Raw genomic sequence first — 17,247 nt, 5'->3', positions numbered from 1 at the left:
GCCAGTTGGGACCATAGATCACGGCCCAACCCTTTCTTGCTTCTTACAGACAAATTTTTCGCATGTCTGTGCCTGATCAAATTGTTTTCGAGTGTGTAAGTGGACAAGGTACGAGGGGGAAACGTTACGTTCTTTCTACGTTGGGGGTCTTCTCGAACGTCTTTCGGGGGGTTCTGTGTAACGTCAGACTTCCCTACTTTGCTTTCCCTCGTGCCAATGAAACAACAGAGAACAGATAAGGATGGATCACAATGGGTGTTTAGAGAAAGACAAAGTCCAGCTTGTTCAGCTTGTGTAAAGATTAGAATTTTTTTTCTTTTCCCCTTGGTAAAGTTAACGTCTTCACACTATCATTTTCATTAATAAAATATCATTTCTCGTTTGAATATTTCTATTTTTTGTATTCGGTAAATTAAATAGGCCTATATTTTTAAAATAAATTCGACGTTATTTTTATTATATGTGTTTTGAAAATTAATTTTAAAATATTTAATTATTCCATGTATCAATAGATGGCGCAATTCTATTTTAATTTAAATCTAAACACTAAAATTAAGTTTTGAGTTTTCTTTTTATTATTAATAATTAAAATTTAAATTAAATTATTCGATTAGAAACTTAATTTTAGACTAATTTTTATTTTATATATTTTTTTTTATTATTTAAAACTGAAGTTTCATTTTGCTATGACCGTTTAACTATGGCTTATGTAAGGAGATCATCAAAATTAATTATTCCCAATAAATCATTCAACTTTATATATATATATATATATATATATAAATCATATTTAAGAACATTTAATTAGTAATTCTTAAAAAGCTTTTATATAATTTTCGACTGGAATATTAAATTTAAAATTTCCAAAATAATTCACCCTTTTATTTTAGCCATTTGTACGCTGTGTTATAGAAACTTATTAAAAATTTTATTCATAATTAACATCTGACGAATGATCACCAAAGAGTTTCTTAAACACTCTCCGTTCTGTTTCATATTATATTATATATTTAATTAAAATAGATACGTAGTGAAAAAATCAAGTTTATAATATTTAGAATGTCGCGAGCGAAGAATTTTTAATCGAGTTACATAGATGTCAATTGTATTTTCGAATGTAACTCATTTCCTTCAGCAGGATAACTAACAGAAGCGACTAATGCACATGAATAATTTCATTATTACAGGAATGGTCGAAAGTAAGAAGTGCATTCCAAGCAAACAAAGCATTCTCTGAGCCTGTGATCTCGAACATTGTTCCCGACTTAAGTGGACCATATCATATTACTACAAGTACAACTAGATCTTCAGACAAAAACAAACCAGAACCCACACGATGGTGTAATCTGGTAGATAGGAAAAGCTGAATGTGTCTGCTATAAACGTCAAGACGGATTTGTTTCAAAATCTCAACCTTTTTATCCGTGTATTAACGACTAAATTACAAGTAATACATTGAATTTAATCTTTCTAAACTCTCATTTAAATATGACGATGACAGACGTCTGGGTAGGACTCTTCGCTCGTAAGAATCGAAATTGCATCAATTTTTAAAAATAAAATAAAAAAATCTTTCTGTAAAATTTTTATATAATAAAATTACTTATTGATAGTATAATTATGAGCATTAATTATTTTAAAAATTTATTAATAAAATTTCCAAATATTAACTTTAATTTCCCGCTTATAAAAGTTAGTCCATACATTTAAAACGTGTTTTAATTCGATTTGATAATTTAATAATTATTATTATTATTATTTTTTGGATATTTTATTAATAGAATTAGCCAAAATTCGGATATTTAAACAATTTTTAATCATCAATACTACATAATTTACTACTTGAATATTGCTGATTATGAGATAGATAAATGGTCGCATTGAACAGCGATATTTAAAGCAATTATACATCCAAAATGCTAAACATAGGAAAGAGAGAGATATATATCAATTTAAAATCAACACAAATTATATTCTGATAATCGACAGAATTTAAAAAAAAAAAACAAAAAAATTCTCTGCATAAATGCCAATTCTTCTAAAATTGTCTTCTTCACAGCAAAGACGAATTTTCATAATTTTGTAATATGAGAATTTCACAAATTATAGGAACATAACTTCTAATTTATGTACATATTTTTACAATGAGAAAATTTCGATTTCGAAATTTAAAAGAAAAAAAAAATTCTTCGAATATTTTTTGGTACATTGGTGAAACTGGTAGCACTTCTTAGGAACCAATTTATCATTAAAATTGTCTTTATAGGAACTGTAATGTATATGTTTACTGAGTGGACGGAGCTGGACGATAAACAGAATCACAGAACGTACTTGATGTCGTAATAAGGAGGTGACTGTGGACAGATTGATTGAGCTGCACCACTCAAAGTTGTAACTGGAGGAAGACTAGTTGAGGTGGATGCGAATCCCTTTCTTTCCTGTTGATACCTCGTACCTGGCCATTGGACAGAATTACCTAGAAATAATATCATAAAAAAAATAAAATAAAATGAATAAAAATTCGTTACAACTAAGTTTGTTTTTTCATACTGAAAATCGTTTAAGTATAGTTTGTGCTGATGGAAAACAGCCAAAAAGTGCACCTGTAGTTATGTAAGAGCATTGTGTAGGAAGGATATTTTGCTTAGATGAAGGAGGAGAAGTGTAAGAGAGTCTCAGCTGGACACCCGGAGGCCACACGCGTTCACTCAGTTTTGCACGTGCATACAACAACTCCCTCTGCCCATAAAGTGTACTGATGGTAGTAAATGAGTATTATGGCGGTGCTGTAGTGTCGGTGACATGAAAAGAAATGACAGAACATGGCGCATCTGTTTTTGTGTATACAGCTTACTACTCTAAGCTTTAAAAATCGTCTCTTGTTATGTCACAACAGCAGCCCTGTTTTCCCGATTTTCTTTCGTTTGTTTTGATTTTACGTTACTTTATCTCTGCGAACATCTAGCGTACACGTTTTCACGTTTCTTAAATTTTAAAGTATTGATAGAAAAATTAATTATAAATCGTTATGCTGGCTCATCCCCTGATTTATTTTTCACAATATGATTATATTACATTTTATTTTAATGTGTCAAGTTCGTGTACTATATTTTTTATTCTAATTTTTTACTAATTCCTGCACTATAAAACGGTACTTTTCCCGCATATGTTTAGTATTACTGTCACTTCGGTACGTCCTAGAAATAAATAGTTTAATCATCTAAACAACCTAAATGGCTGTTTGACCCATTTTGGAAGTCGAATTTATAATTTTTTGGAGAAAATAATCTCAATTCTTCAGCTTACTTTCTGTTCTTTACACTTGATTAATGGAAGTCGAAGTATCGACAGGAAGTTAAGACGTTCGGAAAGACAAAAATTTCTTTCGGGGGTGCTGACATTAATCACATCACCATCGTCATCAATCAGTACTTGCAGCGATGTGGTTCCTAGCCACGAATTTTTCGGAACGATGGATTAATCGTTAATGGCTCACTTTAACGACAGAACTGATACAGAATTTTTTCCACTCCCCTTTTTCTTCTTATTCCTGTCAAAAAGTGGAACTTAATTGGTCTAGGAGCTAAGCAGACTTAAAGTCTGGAAATAAAACAGAGCACAGAGGAGATCTGGATGACTGACGGTAGTTTTTTTTTTCTTTCTTTCTTCTTTTTTTGTCTTCTTTATATCTTTTACTATTTTACGTTACATAGCTCTTTCTTAGAGATACGATCTGTCACTAAAGTGGATCAGTATGTTACATTAAAATGTGGCTCGAGTGTGGGCTTCGTAATCCTGCAACAAGGCAGTTTGTAAAGAGGAAAGTAGAGCCGTAAATCCGCTAACGTTTCGAAATTTATCAGAGGAATAAAGAAAAAGAAGAAGAAGAGGACGTAGACAAAGATGCTGTTAAGCTTTCTCCATCGGAGAGACGCATTATCGAACATTTCTCTAAGAGCTAGAAGAGGTTAAATATACGTTGCTGTCTCCTATATGCAAGACGTGGCGCCAAGCAGACAGATCGACTATATATCCCACACTTCAGTCATCTAGACTCGAAACACAACAATAACTTCCAGTATAACGGCGCAACGAATCTCAAGTGGTAATTCTAAGCCGTCCGGACATATAGTAAGTTTAGTCTTTTATGGTAGAAGCGCAGAGAATGAACGGTTGTGAGACGTACCGCTGCTCAGATTACGCGGGACCAATCATTTATGTCACTTAACCACTCCGACGATGACGTAGTGCACGTGCCACCAAAATAATGACGTCACCTCTTTTACTCCTTTTTGAGAAGGATAATGAACTCACTTCCGTTTTTTTCTTTCTTTCTTTTTTTTTTTGTTTGTTAATTTTTTAACTTTGAATAAAACTTCCTGCAATTACCGAAAGAGGAACAAATGGCTCTATCGGTGTTTGTTGATTTTTGATTGGTAATTAGCCAGTTACTAACACGAAAACTTTATATTTTTTTCAGTAAACGTATACCTAACAAAGCAACATAATCCATAACGAGAATTTAGGCTAATTTTTTTTTTATTGTTTAATTATTAAGGGTGTGACATTTTACGAACTTAATTGCAATACTATTACATAAGAATGTATAACATAATAGCTATACTGTATTTTCCAGTCGATAATGTAGTAGCTAGGTCAACAAACTATCAGCTATCGCATGACCATATATCTGTTGTAACTTGTAAGATTAAACTACAGATCAAAGTATTTTTTTATCCCCTTTAAAGACTATCAAAACTTGTCGGAGAATGCATTGCATAATCTGAGAAAAACGCGCTTCTTGTAATACTAAACTCGTTTCCAACGAAGCTATTTAGAGACATTTAAAAAAAAATTCTTAAATAATAAAAGCTTAACAAGCTTAATAATTACTCGAAAATCTTATCCGGAAACAATTAAACGTATATAAAAAGCGTTTAATTCTTTTAAGTTAAAAAAATTGGTGGCTTGGACTAGTGAAAACATCGACCTATATAGTAACTGTACACTTCTATAAATAGAACCATCCAGTTTCTAACATCTCGATTTCAGAGGATGATAAATAACGTGACAAGATAAGTCTAAAGGGTTTAGGTAAGAACTCGTACTGACCAACCAACATGGATGAGGATGATTATTTTCGTCTTTCCTTCCTTCTCTTAAGCAAACATCTTCATCCCGTCGTTTCTCATTAAATAGTCTCTTCTCAGCTACATCGTTCCGTAATTAGTCAGAGATGAGGAAGATATTTCGAACACTTCCTGCATCGTAATTCTAATCTTTGTTTTGTTTTTTTTTTTTTTTAATGGCGGCAGGTATATAATTAGCAAGTATTTTAAACAGTGTCCATTAGATAGTTTCTTAAAGCATTTTTCCATCATTTATATAATGTAGGAAAAGAGTCGTGCTATATTTTTCTTCCCATTCGTTACTGCAATGACAGCAGACCAGAGAGATAACTCACGGTTTGTACCGTACAGGCGCCCAAATGACGATTGTGACGTCACTGATGTGGAATATTGCCAGATTAGAACGTGACAGGAAGATAAAGCAGATGTCACGAGGTAATTTAAACCCGTGACAGATTCGTGAGGTATGGCCTGGTATGACAAAACCAATTTCGTAAACATTTCGTTGATTTTTTCGCACTTTACTTCGCAAACATTGCATTTACCAACGTGTAGATTTTTAACGCAGGAAGAAATGCAAGATTTTTATCATTTTTCTTATTTTTTCTATAAATTTAGATAAGAAAAAAATCTCCATTTTTACCATAAAACTATAGATAATGACATGGAATCGTCTCTGGTATTTTTATCTTGTCAATTAATGAAGCGATTCGGTTACAAACCATCTAAGGATTTCTCTATAGTAACATAATACTAGTGGATTACATTCGTCCATCCTATTTTTTGGATAGGTTTCAGATGAGTTTTTTAAGTGTTCTACGGTTAGAAAATCTAGATGAGGGGACGAAGAGGGGATTGTCGCTTGTCTCCTCGGAACCATCACCCTCTCGTCACCCACTTAGCGACATTACAGTCAGTGTTACTATTTTAGCTCCATCTTCCTCGACGATGAGTTTACAGTTTATCCAGACTCGCAAATGCTTTGAAGTCGTTCGATAATGTTTTTATCTGTCTTTTTGGCTTTATCAGCAATAAAACTTAAAGGTTATTATACTAAAGTCTGTGGTTTTGAAATAATTTACTCATTTCTTTAATGAGAAACGGGTACTTATAATGGTTTAAATTCACGAGAGAGTTGAAAGTTGTCCAGCATCATCGGATAGATAACACCTGCACTCTTATCTGGCACCAGGAAAGAATTTAAATGGCTTTCATACATTTTTTATATAATAATTTAGTAATTTAATTAATTATTTGTAATAAAATGTCTAAAATTTTCCTATTTATCAAGCAGAATATGAAGTAAAAATATCTAAGTTTGAAACATAATTTAGCAAAAATAATCGAATAAAATTTTTGTTTGTACTTCTGTTAAGTTAACGCGATTTAAAATTCATAAATTTAATTAAATTAATTCAATTAAAATTAATAAAACATAATCAAAAAGACGATTTTATATCAAGACAGTAATGTATTGCAGTGAAGCCGAACAATCTTATAATTCTTCAGCAAATTGTAACTTTTTATCGTTTTTATATCAAAGAATATAATCAATAAAATTAAATAAATAAAACATTTAAACAGTTATATATTTTCCAGATTGATATATATAATTTCTAGTATCAAAATTTTGTATTATTGAATTTTTCGTGTTACCGGGTTAGAATTCAACTTAGCCTAAATACCCAATGCTTTATAAAGACATTATTCGTGTTAACACAAGTTGTTAAGAAACATAAAGCTGTGTTTACATGATTCCTGCCAAGTAGCCAAGCTACATCCACAATTTACAGCAATAAGTTAGTCAAGAAGGTGTAAATTAGACTTAGTGTTAAAAAAGTAAAATTATAAACATTCCTACCAAAATTTTTACAGATATTCATCCTCTATAAAATAATACCCGAAGGAAATTATCATAGAATAATGTATTTTTTTTTTATAGATATAAATTCATTTTTAACACTTATTAAACTGAAATTATCATTACTCCTGTGTCTCTAAGCATCTATCATCTTCTCTATCATTAAATCTTCCTATAAAACTTTTAAAAATTTATTTAAATTATAAATTCTAAAACTAAAATTTAGTGCAGTGTATGTTTTCATACGAACTAAAATTGCTCTGAAAGTAATTTTAATAATATACGAACTTGGCCAGTTTAAAAAAAAAAAAGAAAAAAAATGCAATAAACGTTCTGTTCTATGCAATAAAATAAATCATGTGCAAGTTTTGACGCAACAAATTGGTTAAAAGACAAGGTCATGTGTCTGTCTACGCCCGGATGGACTTTGTACCACAGACTAGAATTAGCGCAGAACTTATCGACATCTGTTTGCCTATACAGATTGAAAAATTAAACTTTTGAACACGGAAAAATTTTTATAGGCGCGTGTAACATACGGGCAATAATTCAAAGACTTTTCCTCCTCAAGAAAAGACGTCCCGGGATCAAAGGTGACAAGTCTGACTACTGTCACGTGTCACCATTACTCCACCGCTATACATTCATCGAAATTAACCAATAAATTCGAAAATCCGATCCCAGCTGAAGATAACCCAAGATTTGATGGATGCAGATCTGTCCTGACCTTAAAACACCTCAGAGTTACTTACGAGTTGACGTCTCCCCACTCCAGGAAGAAAGTAGAGGAGGGAGAAAATGAACGAGTGGGTGAAATTGGTGATTTTGGGTGACCCTAATAGATGCTAGAATACCGTAACTCTATCTCGCATTCCTACTTGTACGTAGATTTTTCAAAACAAAAAGTTTTCTTCGTCTTTGCTTGTTTTAAGAACTTGATACTGTTCCTATTTTACCGTTTAAAGGATGAGATAATTTATGAGGTAATGTTTAATGTTAAATAAACAGCAACGATATTATATAAAGATAAACATGTACGATTTCTTTTCGTATTTATGCAATTTTATAAATTATCTCTTTAATTACTTTCTGCAAAGATTAAAACCCGAGAGCTACAACATGTAATTCTTCTCGATTGCAAAGCAAAATATTTTAAAAAATTCATTTTAAATTCAGCCAAATTTTACATTTGAATGTTTTATAACTTAAACTAATTAAAAATTTTAAAAAATTTGTATAAATTATTAAATGCAATGAGCATTTAAAACAGTTTAGCCATTATTTTGAGTATAACTTCTATAGCAATCCGTTAAGAAAAATTCTTCATTACAAGAAATAGCATGGCATAATAAACAATTTTACATTATTTTACACTAACTTACGTGAGATTTTTTCTATTCTTCTTCCTGAATACTTTTTAATCCTCACTCTTGCAAAGCGCGAGTCCTTCAAGAGAACCAACCGTGAAGCCGGTTTCGAACACTTTGCTTTGTAACTCGAGGAGAACAGGCATGGGCCTTAAAGTTATTGTAATCCATCCGGAACGCAAACTTCCAGCAAGAAATAAATCAAACTTCTCTGTCGGTGCAACGAAGTCCCGACCTCAAGACGAATACACAGACTGCATGACGTATCCCACTTGTGAGACTTATCAGTCAGTTTTGTTCAAATAAACTGGACCAGACTTACATGTAAATTATTTAATGTAAGCATTCCCACAGAAAAAGTATACATACTGCAATCAGTTTACTTGTAGTTTAGACATAGAGAGTGTAAGGATTATCCTTCTCTGTGTATCGAATGTTGTCTCGAATCTCGAAATGGCTTATTACACGGATACTTACAAAATGAAGTTATTTTCGTAGGTAAGAATTGTATTTTTTATTAAATAAAACTATTATATGCCAATTTTCAGTAGATATTTTTATTTGTGGATCCTTTTTATCAAATAAATTCAAAATTTACTTCGTAGGATTAGCTAACATTCGTCCTGATTTTATAAGAGATTAGATTAAATAGTATTTAAAAATAATTTCTTAGATCAATATTAATATGAAAGATTCATAAAATAAGAACAATTTTAATTAATTTGTGTCGATTTATGTTAAGTTTTAATGTTCAAAATCACTCATTTTAAATCTTGTTAACCAGATTTAATGCGTTGTATGAGATACACTTCTGTTAAATTACATATAAATTGTACATATATATGTTGTTTATTTATGTAATCTTAGGTTATTATACAGAATTGGATGTACATTTCTTGAAATAAGTAAATGAATAATAAATAGATACAACAATTCGAAAGGTAACTGCGGTGTTTATCGCAAGCCTTTGTAATTTAATTTTTTCAAAGATGTGTTTAGTTAAAATGCAACAATAACAATGATACTGTATATTGAAAAATTTAATATTTTCTTTGTCTACAATACAAAACAAAGTTTTTAAAGAATATTAGAGGGGGATTAGAACAGCATTCTAAAACGAATACTTCATACTTAACAACTGACTATAGGCCTATTAATTAGACTTTAATTTATTAAATATCTATATAAAAAGATATAAATCTATACCTTCTTATTATACTAAACACTCGAGTTATGTGTGTATGTATACATAAATAGATTCATAAGTGTTTATTTTCATTTAAAAATATAATCTGAGAATGTAAATTCAATAAGTAATATATTTTAAAACTTATATAAGTATTACTTATATATAAGTAAAGTTTCCCAAAATAAAAGTACAAAATGAATAGATCTGGTCTACATACAGATCTGCAAGATACAATTCACAGACCTGTCTGTAGGCCAGATTTATTCAGAACATTCTTGTACTTTTATGATACTAGCAAATTGTAAGGGCAAACATTAAAATAGTCTATAATCTAAATTAATTGGGTATTTTAGCTTATTATTGCTATGTTTATTATGAAGTGTCAAGAAGAGGAAACCAGAAGAAAGGGTTTCGAGGTTGTAAAGAGTCAAAAGTTTCGTTCAGATCGATCAAAAAGTTTAAAAGAGAACAGACAGACATACAAACATTCTATCATATATTTATGACAAATACATAAAGTGTAAACAATTTATTTATTACGAGATAATTGGAGACATTTAAATTCACAGCCGAATGTAAAATGGTAATCGGCCAATCAATCAAACTTCGTGAAAAACGGACCAAATATTTAAACTCGGTACCGTCATAAACCCCTAAAAACGTATTTTCTGTTCTCTGGTAGCTTTATATTAAGTAATTTTACTATCCGAATGCCTCCATCGCGCTTGTCAGATAGAAATGGGGGCCTATTAATGTTAATTCGAGCTTTAATCTCCTCGTAGATGAGATGGTCCCTGAAAAGTTTTATCGCATTTGCTCAAACTGTGTTGAAATGAACAAACAACTAACTTGCCTATTTATATATTAGTTATTTTATTAATTTGAAAGACTTTACTTATATATTCTTCATATTTATTTCGTGAAGGTAAATATAATTATTATTTTATAATTTTGCAAAATTTAACGTTATTCAGTCTTTTATTACATTTATAATGTGTTGTTTCTTTATTTTTCTATAGGATATCCTCTGTTTATCAATTACTAATTTACTTGTAAGTGTAAAACGACACAATTTAAATAATTGTGGAGTAAATCTGCTTTTCTTTATGAATTTCGAACCAATATTTATTCACGAATTTTACGAATATCTATGATTATATAAATAGAGATTTCATTCCATTGAAAACTATCAAAAATGAAGCTGTTACCTTAAAATACTTGCACCATTCCGAGATACTTCGGTAGCACCAGGGATTAAAATTTAACTAGTCACAATTAGGACTTATATATAAAGTCATATATATCCTCTAATCTTATATATTATCGTAAACTCCTTATAGAGTGGAGTGGAGATACTGGATCATCAACGGAGAGCAATAGAGAAGAATTTCTAAATGAAGTTACGTGCCTCTTGATTGTTATTTATGAATATTTAAGTCCTTTAAATTCACTAAGCTTATCTTTAAGTCCCTATTAAATCCTATAATAATCTTATACAACTTACTAGGCCTTATTCTCGAGCATTATCCTAGATATAATCCTTCGAAAATAAACTTCTATCAGTCGCGTATTGAAGAAACACATCTAATTTACAAATAATTTTTTAAAAACTCTACATTTAGTAATTTAATATTAAATATTTTTCTAACGGGTCGACTTACAACAATAAAAACTAGAAAACACATTAATTTATCAAAGAAATTATTAGTTTAATAATTAATTTGCTGGATAACATAAGAAAACTTTATAAACTGTATTAGATCATAGAAAATCATTGTATAAACTTTTATAACGTGCAAAATAAGCAAATATTCAGGAAGTGTCATCATCTATACGACGAAACTCATCATCTTAAGCACGCAAGTGTAACTAATTAGAGAATATAGATGAGTAAATCTTTTAAATATCTTCAAATGGATTTTAACGATGGATGATGATTAATAACTTGAGTTAGCTTAAAAAGGAAAAAACGATTAGCAATGGAAAAACTCATATCATATGACAACTCTCTACTAGATAATTTTTCAAATGGCAATTTATCAGTGGACCTCACTATGACTCTTCCTTTTAATCCTGTAACACTTGCAAAATTAATAATTCACTTGTTAAGTAATCTAAGTTCCAGTTTTCTATATCTTCTATACTGCTGATGCATAAAAAATAATTCGAAATGATCTAATTTAGATATAATATAAAGTGTAAACATGGAAATAATATTAATTTTTTATTTTATTTCGTAACAGGAGAGGTGTGAATTGTGTTATGCTTTAATGCGTTACTTGAGCTTTAAAAAAATTTAAAATATTATATAAAATAAAAGTTCTAGATTAAAAAAATTAATTTATAAAATATTCATTTTCTAAATTCGATTTTAATATTTTAAAAATAAGATTTAAGTTTAATTTATTGTCGATTTTATATAGCTTGAAACTTAATGTTTAAACACTGAAATTATTTAAACGTATTTATTAAGGATATAAAATAATTAACGAACTTATAAACCTTTTTTTAAAGGTTATTTATAAGTGTATTTTCGAATAAGATCTATGGCAACAAGTCAAAAAACGGAAAAATTGCAGCCGATAAAGCGCTCAATTTTTCATCGCTGGATCCGTGACTCCACTTTTTAAGATTAATTTTTCCTCTTAAGACTTATTAAAACCGAGAGATAGGTCCCATGAAGGCCAATAATAAAAACAAGATCGATCTACTCGAGATTAAAACACATTTCGCAATCAGATATTAACGAAAAATCACTTCTGAAGATAAAATATTACACTCGGAAAAGATTTATAATCTCAAATCCTATGTAAGAGAGGTAAAAGTTTAAATTTTTCTACGCTTCTTAATTTAGATAGAGTTGTATATGTTGTGATACTTTATTTATTGGATGGAATTTTAGTCATGTTTGCTGAAACAATGCTGATAGATTGCAAAAGTATCAGTAATACTAAGAAGACCTGCACATGTGCACGACCCAGTTCCATCAAAGGTCGAATCTAGAGATCAACCAGGACACTAGATGATTAGATGACAGATTTCAAGCTCCGTTGATTGAAAAGAACCGGATAAGAGATGAGAACGAACCTCTGACCTTTGAACATTTCAAAACATCCCTCTAAAAGCAACCTGAACAACAAAATTCCTTCTACAATCAATCTAGTTCAGTCAAATTCTCTCTTTTGCATTCTTATCCTTCAATTGTTTTCTTCGATATCACGAAAATATTCATTAATATAGGAAATAAATAAATAAAACCGATTCCTTTTCGGTCAAATTTATAAAGACAAAAATTCTAAATTTTATATTTTCTATATTATAAGATGAAAATAAACGTTATATAACTTAATTTCAATAGATAATGATAAGTAGTTATGTTTATTTCGTTTTATTTGGAAATATTTATATGTATTATTTATTTATTTCTTCTTTATCAATGGTGTAAATGCTAAATGCCATCTTTATATATAGATATTTATTTTATTTCCTAGCTTTAAATTAAATAAATTTGATATTTTTTGTCTATTAACTAAGAGAATTTCTACAATAACAAAGTAATTCTATTGATACATAAGCACAAAGATAATGGAGAATTTGTCTTCTTTAATGAATATAATTTATTATTTTAACTAATAAATATATTATTTTATATAAAAAATATAAATATTTATCAAAAAAATGAGTTATCAAGTGAATATTAAACGATTGTAGCATAGTTAAAAGTGACAGTGAATGATTATAAAATGCCGTATCATCAAAATTAACTCTTTTATAATTTGTAAATACATTTATACATTTATAAATTATTAAGTGTAGTAATAAATTTAAATGTATATAAACGGATAAACAGACTGTTTTCTACAGTCTTAATGATAATAGAATTCCTTTAGATATGCGTTAAAGAATTAGAACTTAACACCTGAAATAACACTAATATAAATAATTAAATTGGACTTGCAAGATACTATAGTATTGGTCTAAGATTGAAATAACTTAAAATTGAGAGAGAAAGAATAGAAAAGTTGAGGAATGCTTCCTTTGTGACTCTTCGGTTAATTGATTCTTACTTATGGACCACAATAGAATAGTTAATTAATACGCTAAAAAAAAATACTTTACATAAATTTTTCACTGATAAAACAGTTATTTTTTAAAATATTTTTAGTTTATAATGATTAATCTGTAGGCCTAACAAGTTTGCATTCCTCTTAACAATTTACAGGCCATTTTATTCTTCACACAATTTTCTATCTTAGAAAATTATAGTTAAAAAATTTAAACTTTAACAGTAAGCACTTAAATAGATTTAAGTGTTAATTAGCAGTTAATGTTCTTATTGTCTACGCATTAATTAAGAGAGATGTACTGTATGTCAAGTATCAGTATCATGTAGATGGTTCGATTTACAGTTCTTTTTGCATTATTAAATTATAAATATATATTAATCTGCAGCTTAAGGCCTACCTTTTTAAGGCATTGTGAGTGTATAATTTAGGGTATCATACTTTTATATATTGTTATTTGGTAAAGGGAAAGGCCTGCTATGAGCTATAACTTAGAACCACAACAAATCTAAGTCCAGTCTGCTTGTTCTTTATTCATAATCACTACTTCTAATTAATCTATGAGCTCAGTTAGATTATATTTGAAAGTAATATCATAAATATAAATATATTATATAAAATAGCGATTAAACAGATTCTAATTTAGATATAGATACTTAAATTTTATTTTCTATAAGCTCGAATTACAACGTAGTCAAATGATTATAATTTAATAAAACAATATTAAACTATTATAAGACAATTACTTATTTATTATTAGACTATTAAGCAATTCAGAAAATAATATATAAAAATAAACATTAATTTTATCTTTAAAACTTTCCCGAAACGAATATCTATTCGGAGATTTTATTATTCATTTTATGTAATATTAATAAATATATATGTATTTTTTTAATATAAAAAAAGTGTATAAAATTATTAAAACCGGACACAAAAAATATTACGTGATATATTAGTCATGTGTGTTATATTGCTAAGTGAATGAGGGTCCTTTGTTACTTGATCTAAAAGAATAAAGCGTGCCAAATGATAACTGATACGCTGATACAATGATACATGGCAATTGTGTCCAACGAAAAGAGTACATTGCTCTTTGTGTAATATATCACTGTTCTTCCTTATTGAAATATTACACTGTTACATTGTACAGATATTTGAAATTTCTCATTGTATCCGGATTTTTATTTTCTTAAAAGTTTCTATCTTCTAACTCTTTTCCTCTCTGTGTTAAGTCTTATTGTAAACTGACACCAAAAAATTATAAAAGAAGTATGAAAATTTTATATAATGAGCACTCCAAAGTCTTTTCTAAATTTAAATTCTAACCTTTATTAACCTCATTATTACGTTTTCTAATTTTGAATACAGTTATTAGTGTATTAGTCTACGATATTAAAAAGATTATTTAAAATAATTTTGACAAAAGCTTGATTTAGAATCATTTTATATGAGACTAATGCTTGAAAGATAAGCTAAATTCATAAACACTAGCCCACAGTACATCAGTACATTCTATAAATGCTAGTTTTAGCTTATATATAATTTTAAAAAAATTAAATTAGCTTTGAATTTCTTAAATCTAATTGTTTTTATGTATAAAATATCAATAGAAAGTTCTCATAAGAAAAACCCGTTATGTCAATCGATGATGATATTACGATTTACATGGAATTCGATTTATAATTTCGTAATAATACAGCTTATGTGCGTAGAAGGGTAAAAATCCATGACGTCATTACCCAGTATTTACAGATTATTTAAACGATAATATTCAAAAGATAAGTTAAAAATAAGAAAAATGGTACAGTGACCTATTAAAATAAAATTATTATTTTTTCTGTATTATTATTTTAATAAGAAATTGGAGACTAAATAAATTCTAAACACACGATTATATCGTATGATTGTTACGTCTTCGATATTAATTTTTGACAGGTAAAATTTATACTAAGCTTTTTTTAAATAATGTAAACTCACCGTTGAGATCCATGTCCATGTTTTCTGTGGTCATAAAGGATTGACTCAACTGTTGTGCGCTGTTCTGGTAAACTGTAGGATCTGCAGAGAGTACCATACTCGAAGTCGTCGTTGTATTCGGTGATAAAGATTGTAATGATGCTGCAGGACTGCTGGACGGACTCAGAGAAGGTGGTTTTAGGTATTGTCCTCCGCAAGACGTGGACCAAGCCAGGGGTGGTTCGGTCCTGTCTAAATTTGTGGCACTGTATAATTGATGAATGGGAGATTGAGCCGGTGCTACTCCATATTCAGCAGAAGGTGCCGGTGGAGTCATGGGGGTCAGATTTCCAGAACTGGATAGAGAGCAGCTAGATAGATAATGACCGTTGGTAAGCTGCACGTTACTCGAAGGATAACTGTAACTGCAGGGTGTCAGTTGGGAATTTTGGTAATTCTGTTGCTGGTCGACGTTCAAATAAGGTTGATTACTAGCGCTCATGTTTGCAGTCGACATCACAGACGGTGCCGGTGCACTGCAAGACACGTTGGGACTAGGCTGACCTAAGACTTCGTAAGGAGAACCTAGCATGGTTCCTGGGTAATATGTAGGTGTAAACGGTTTTAGAGTTTGGCATTTTCTACGAAATCCACGTGGTCGCCTTCTAAAGGATCCTTCTTCGAACATAAACTCGCTGGCAGGATCGATAGTCCAGTAATGTCCTTTACCTGGTCTTCCCAACCCTTTTGGTAGCTTGATAAAACATTCGTTCAAAGACAAGTTGTGTCTGACTGAATTTTTCCATCCCTGATAACTACCTCTAAAAAACGCAAAACGTTGTTGTAAAAATTGATAAATCTCGCTCAAAGTAAGTCTTTTGGATGGTGAACTCTGAATGGCCATGACGATTAGAGCTATGTAAGAATAAGGAGGCTTTTCCTGACGTCGTACACCAGCACCACACTTCTTAGTAGGAGCCACGGCTTTCTCTCCCGAATCACTTTCGTGTAGAGACGACGACGTCGAAGGTCCATTCGGATCTTGATGCCCGAATTCACCCCCAGACACCAACATATTCCCAGTAGTCAAACCGTGTTGTACTTCACTTTCGGGTAGTCCTGTTTCTAACTTTTCCACCTTCATGTTTACGAAGACATGTAGCCGATCAGTTGCATGACTGAACAGAACAGAAACGGATTTTAAAAAAAAAAGTTCCCTCAAGACACAGCCAAAAAAACAAAAACAACACGCAGAAGACCCAAGACACGGAGCAGAAGACAAGGAGCCCCCCGAACGACTTTAATCTCGACTGCTTCAACACGCTTCTCCTAACACTGACTGGACACGATCAATTCCAGCCGTCGAATAGGGTGTACGGTTCGACTACGTCACGCATTGTAGCAACACCCACAGCTACAAGCTCCACCTTCGCGGGAACCTGCTCTGCCTGAGCTAACAGATAACAAATTGGGCGGCTAATAGGCTGGGAGGAGGGTTACATAATGTGGCAGCAATGGGAGAGGCGCAGGATTTANGCCCATTGAATTTGAATAAGAACACTTCATAACATGGATCCATGCCAAATAGAAACCAAGATATCATAATGCAAAGAGGTGAAAACAAGTTTGGATATATTTATGGAGAATGATCTTTGTCGTCTTAACCTTGGAGTGTTTA

General features: G+C 30.6%; 1 protein-coding gene across 1 annotated transcript; it reads right to left on the bottom strand.

Annotated features, from left to right (window-relative positions):
* Nucleotides 1-1,749: 1,749 nt before the first annotated feature.
* LOC111614852 (forkhead box protein F1-like) lies at nt 1,750-16,918 on the bottom strand. The gene is made up of 2 exons (XM_023356219.1): nt 15,591-16,918; nt 1,750-2,476 (listed from the first exon to the last, which is right to left on the bottom strand). Exons 1-2 carry the CDS (start codon nt 16,711-16,713, stop codon nt 2,319-2,321), a joined length of 1,281 nt encoding a protein of 426 aa, XP_023211987.1. The 5' UTR covers nt 16,714-16,918; the 3' UTR covers nt 1,750-2,318.
* Between the last annotated feature and the right edge of the window lie 329 nt (nt 16,919-17,247).

The sequence above is a fragment of the Centruroides sculpturatus genome, unplaced genomic scaffold, assembly GCF_000671375.1.
Source record: "Centruroides sculpturatus isolate CEXI.00-Female unplaced genomic scaffold, Cexi_2.0 scaffold1582, whole genome shotgun sequence".
NCBI lineage: Eukaryota > Metazoa > Arthropoda > Arachnida > Scorpiones > Buthidae > Centruroides > Centruroides sculpturatus.
Note: the sequence above shows the minus strand (reverse complement) of the source record. Positions and strands in the feature narration are given on the sequence as shown.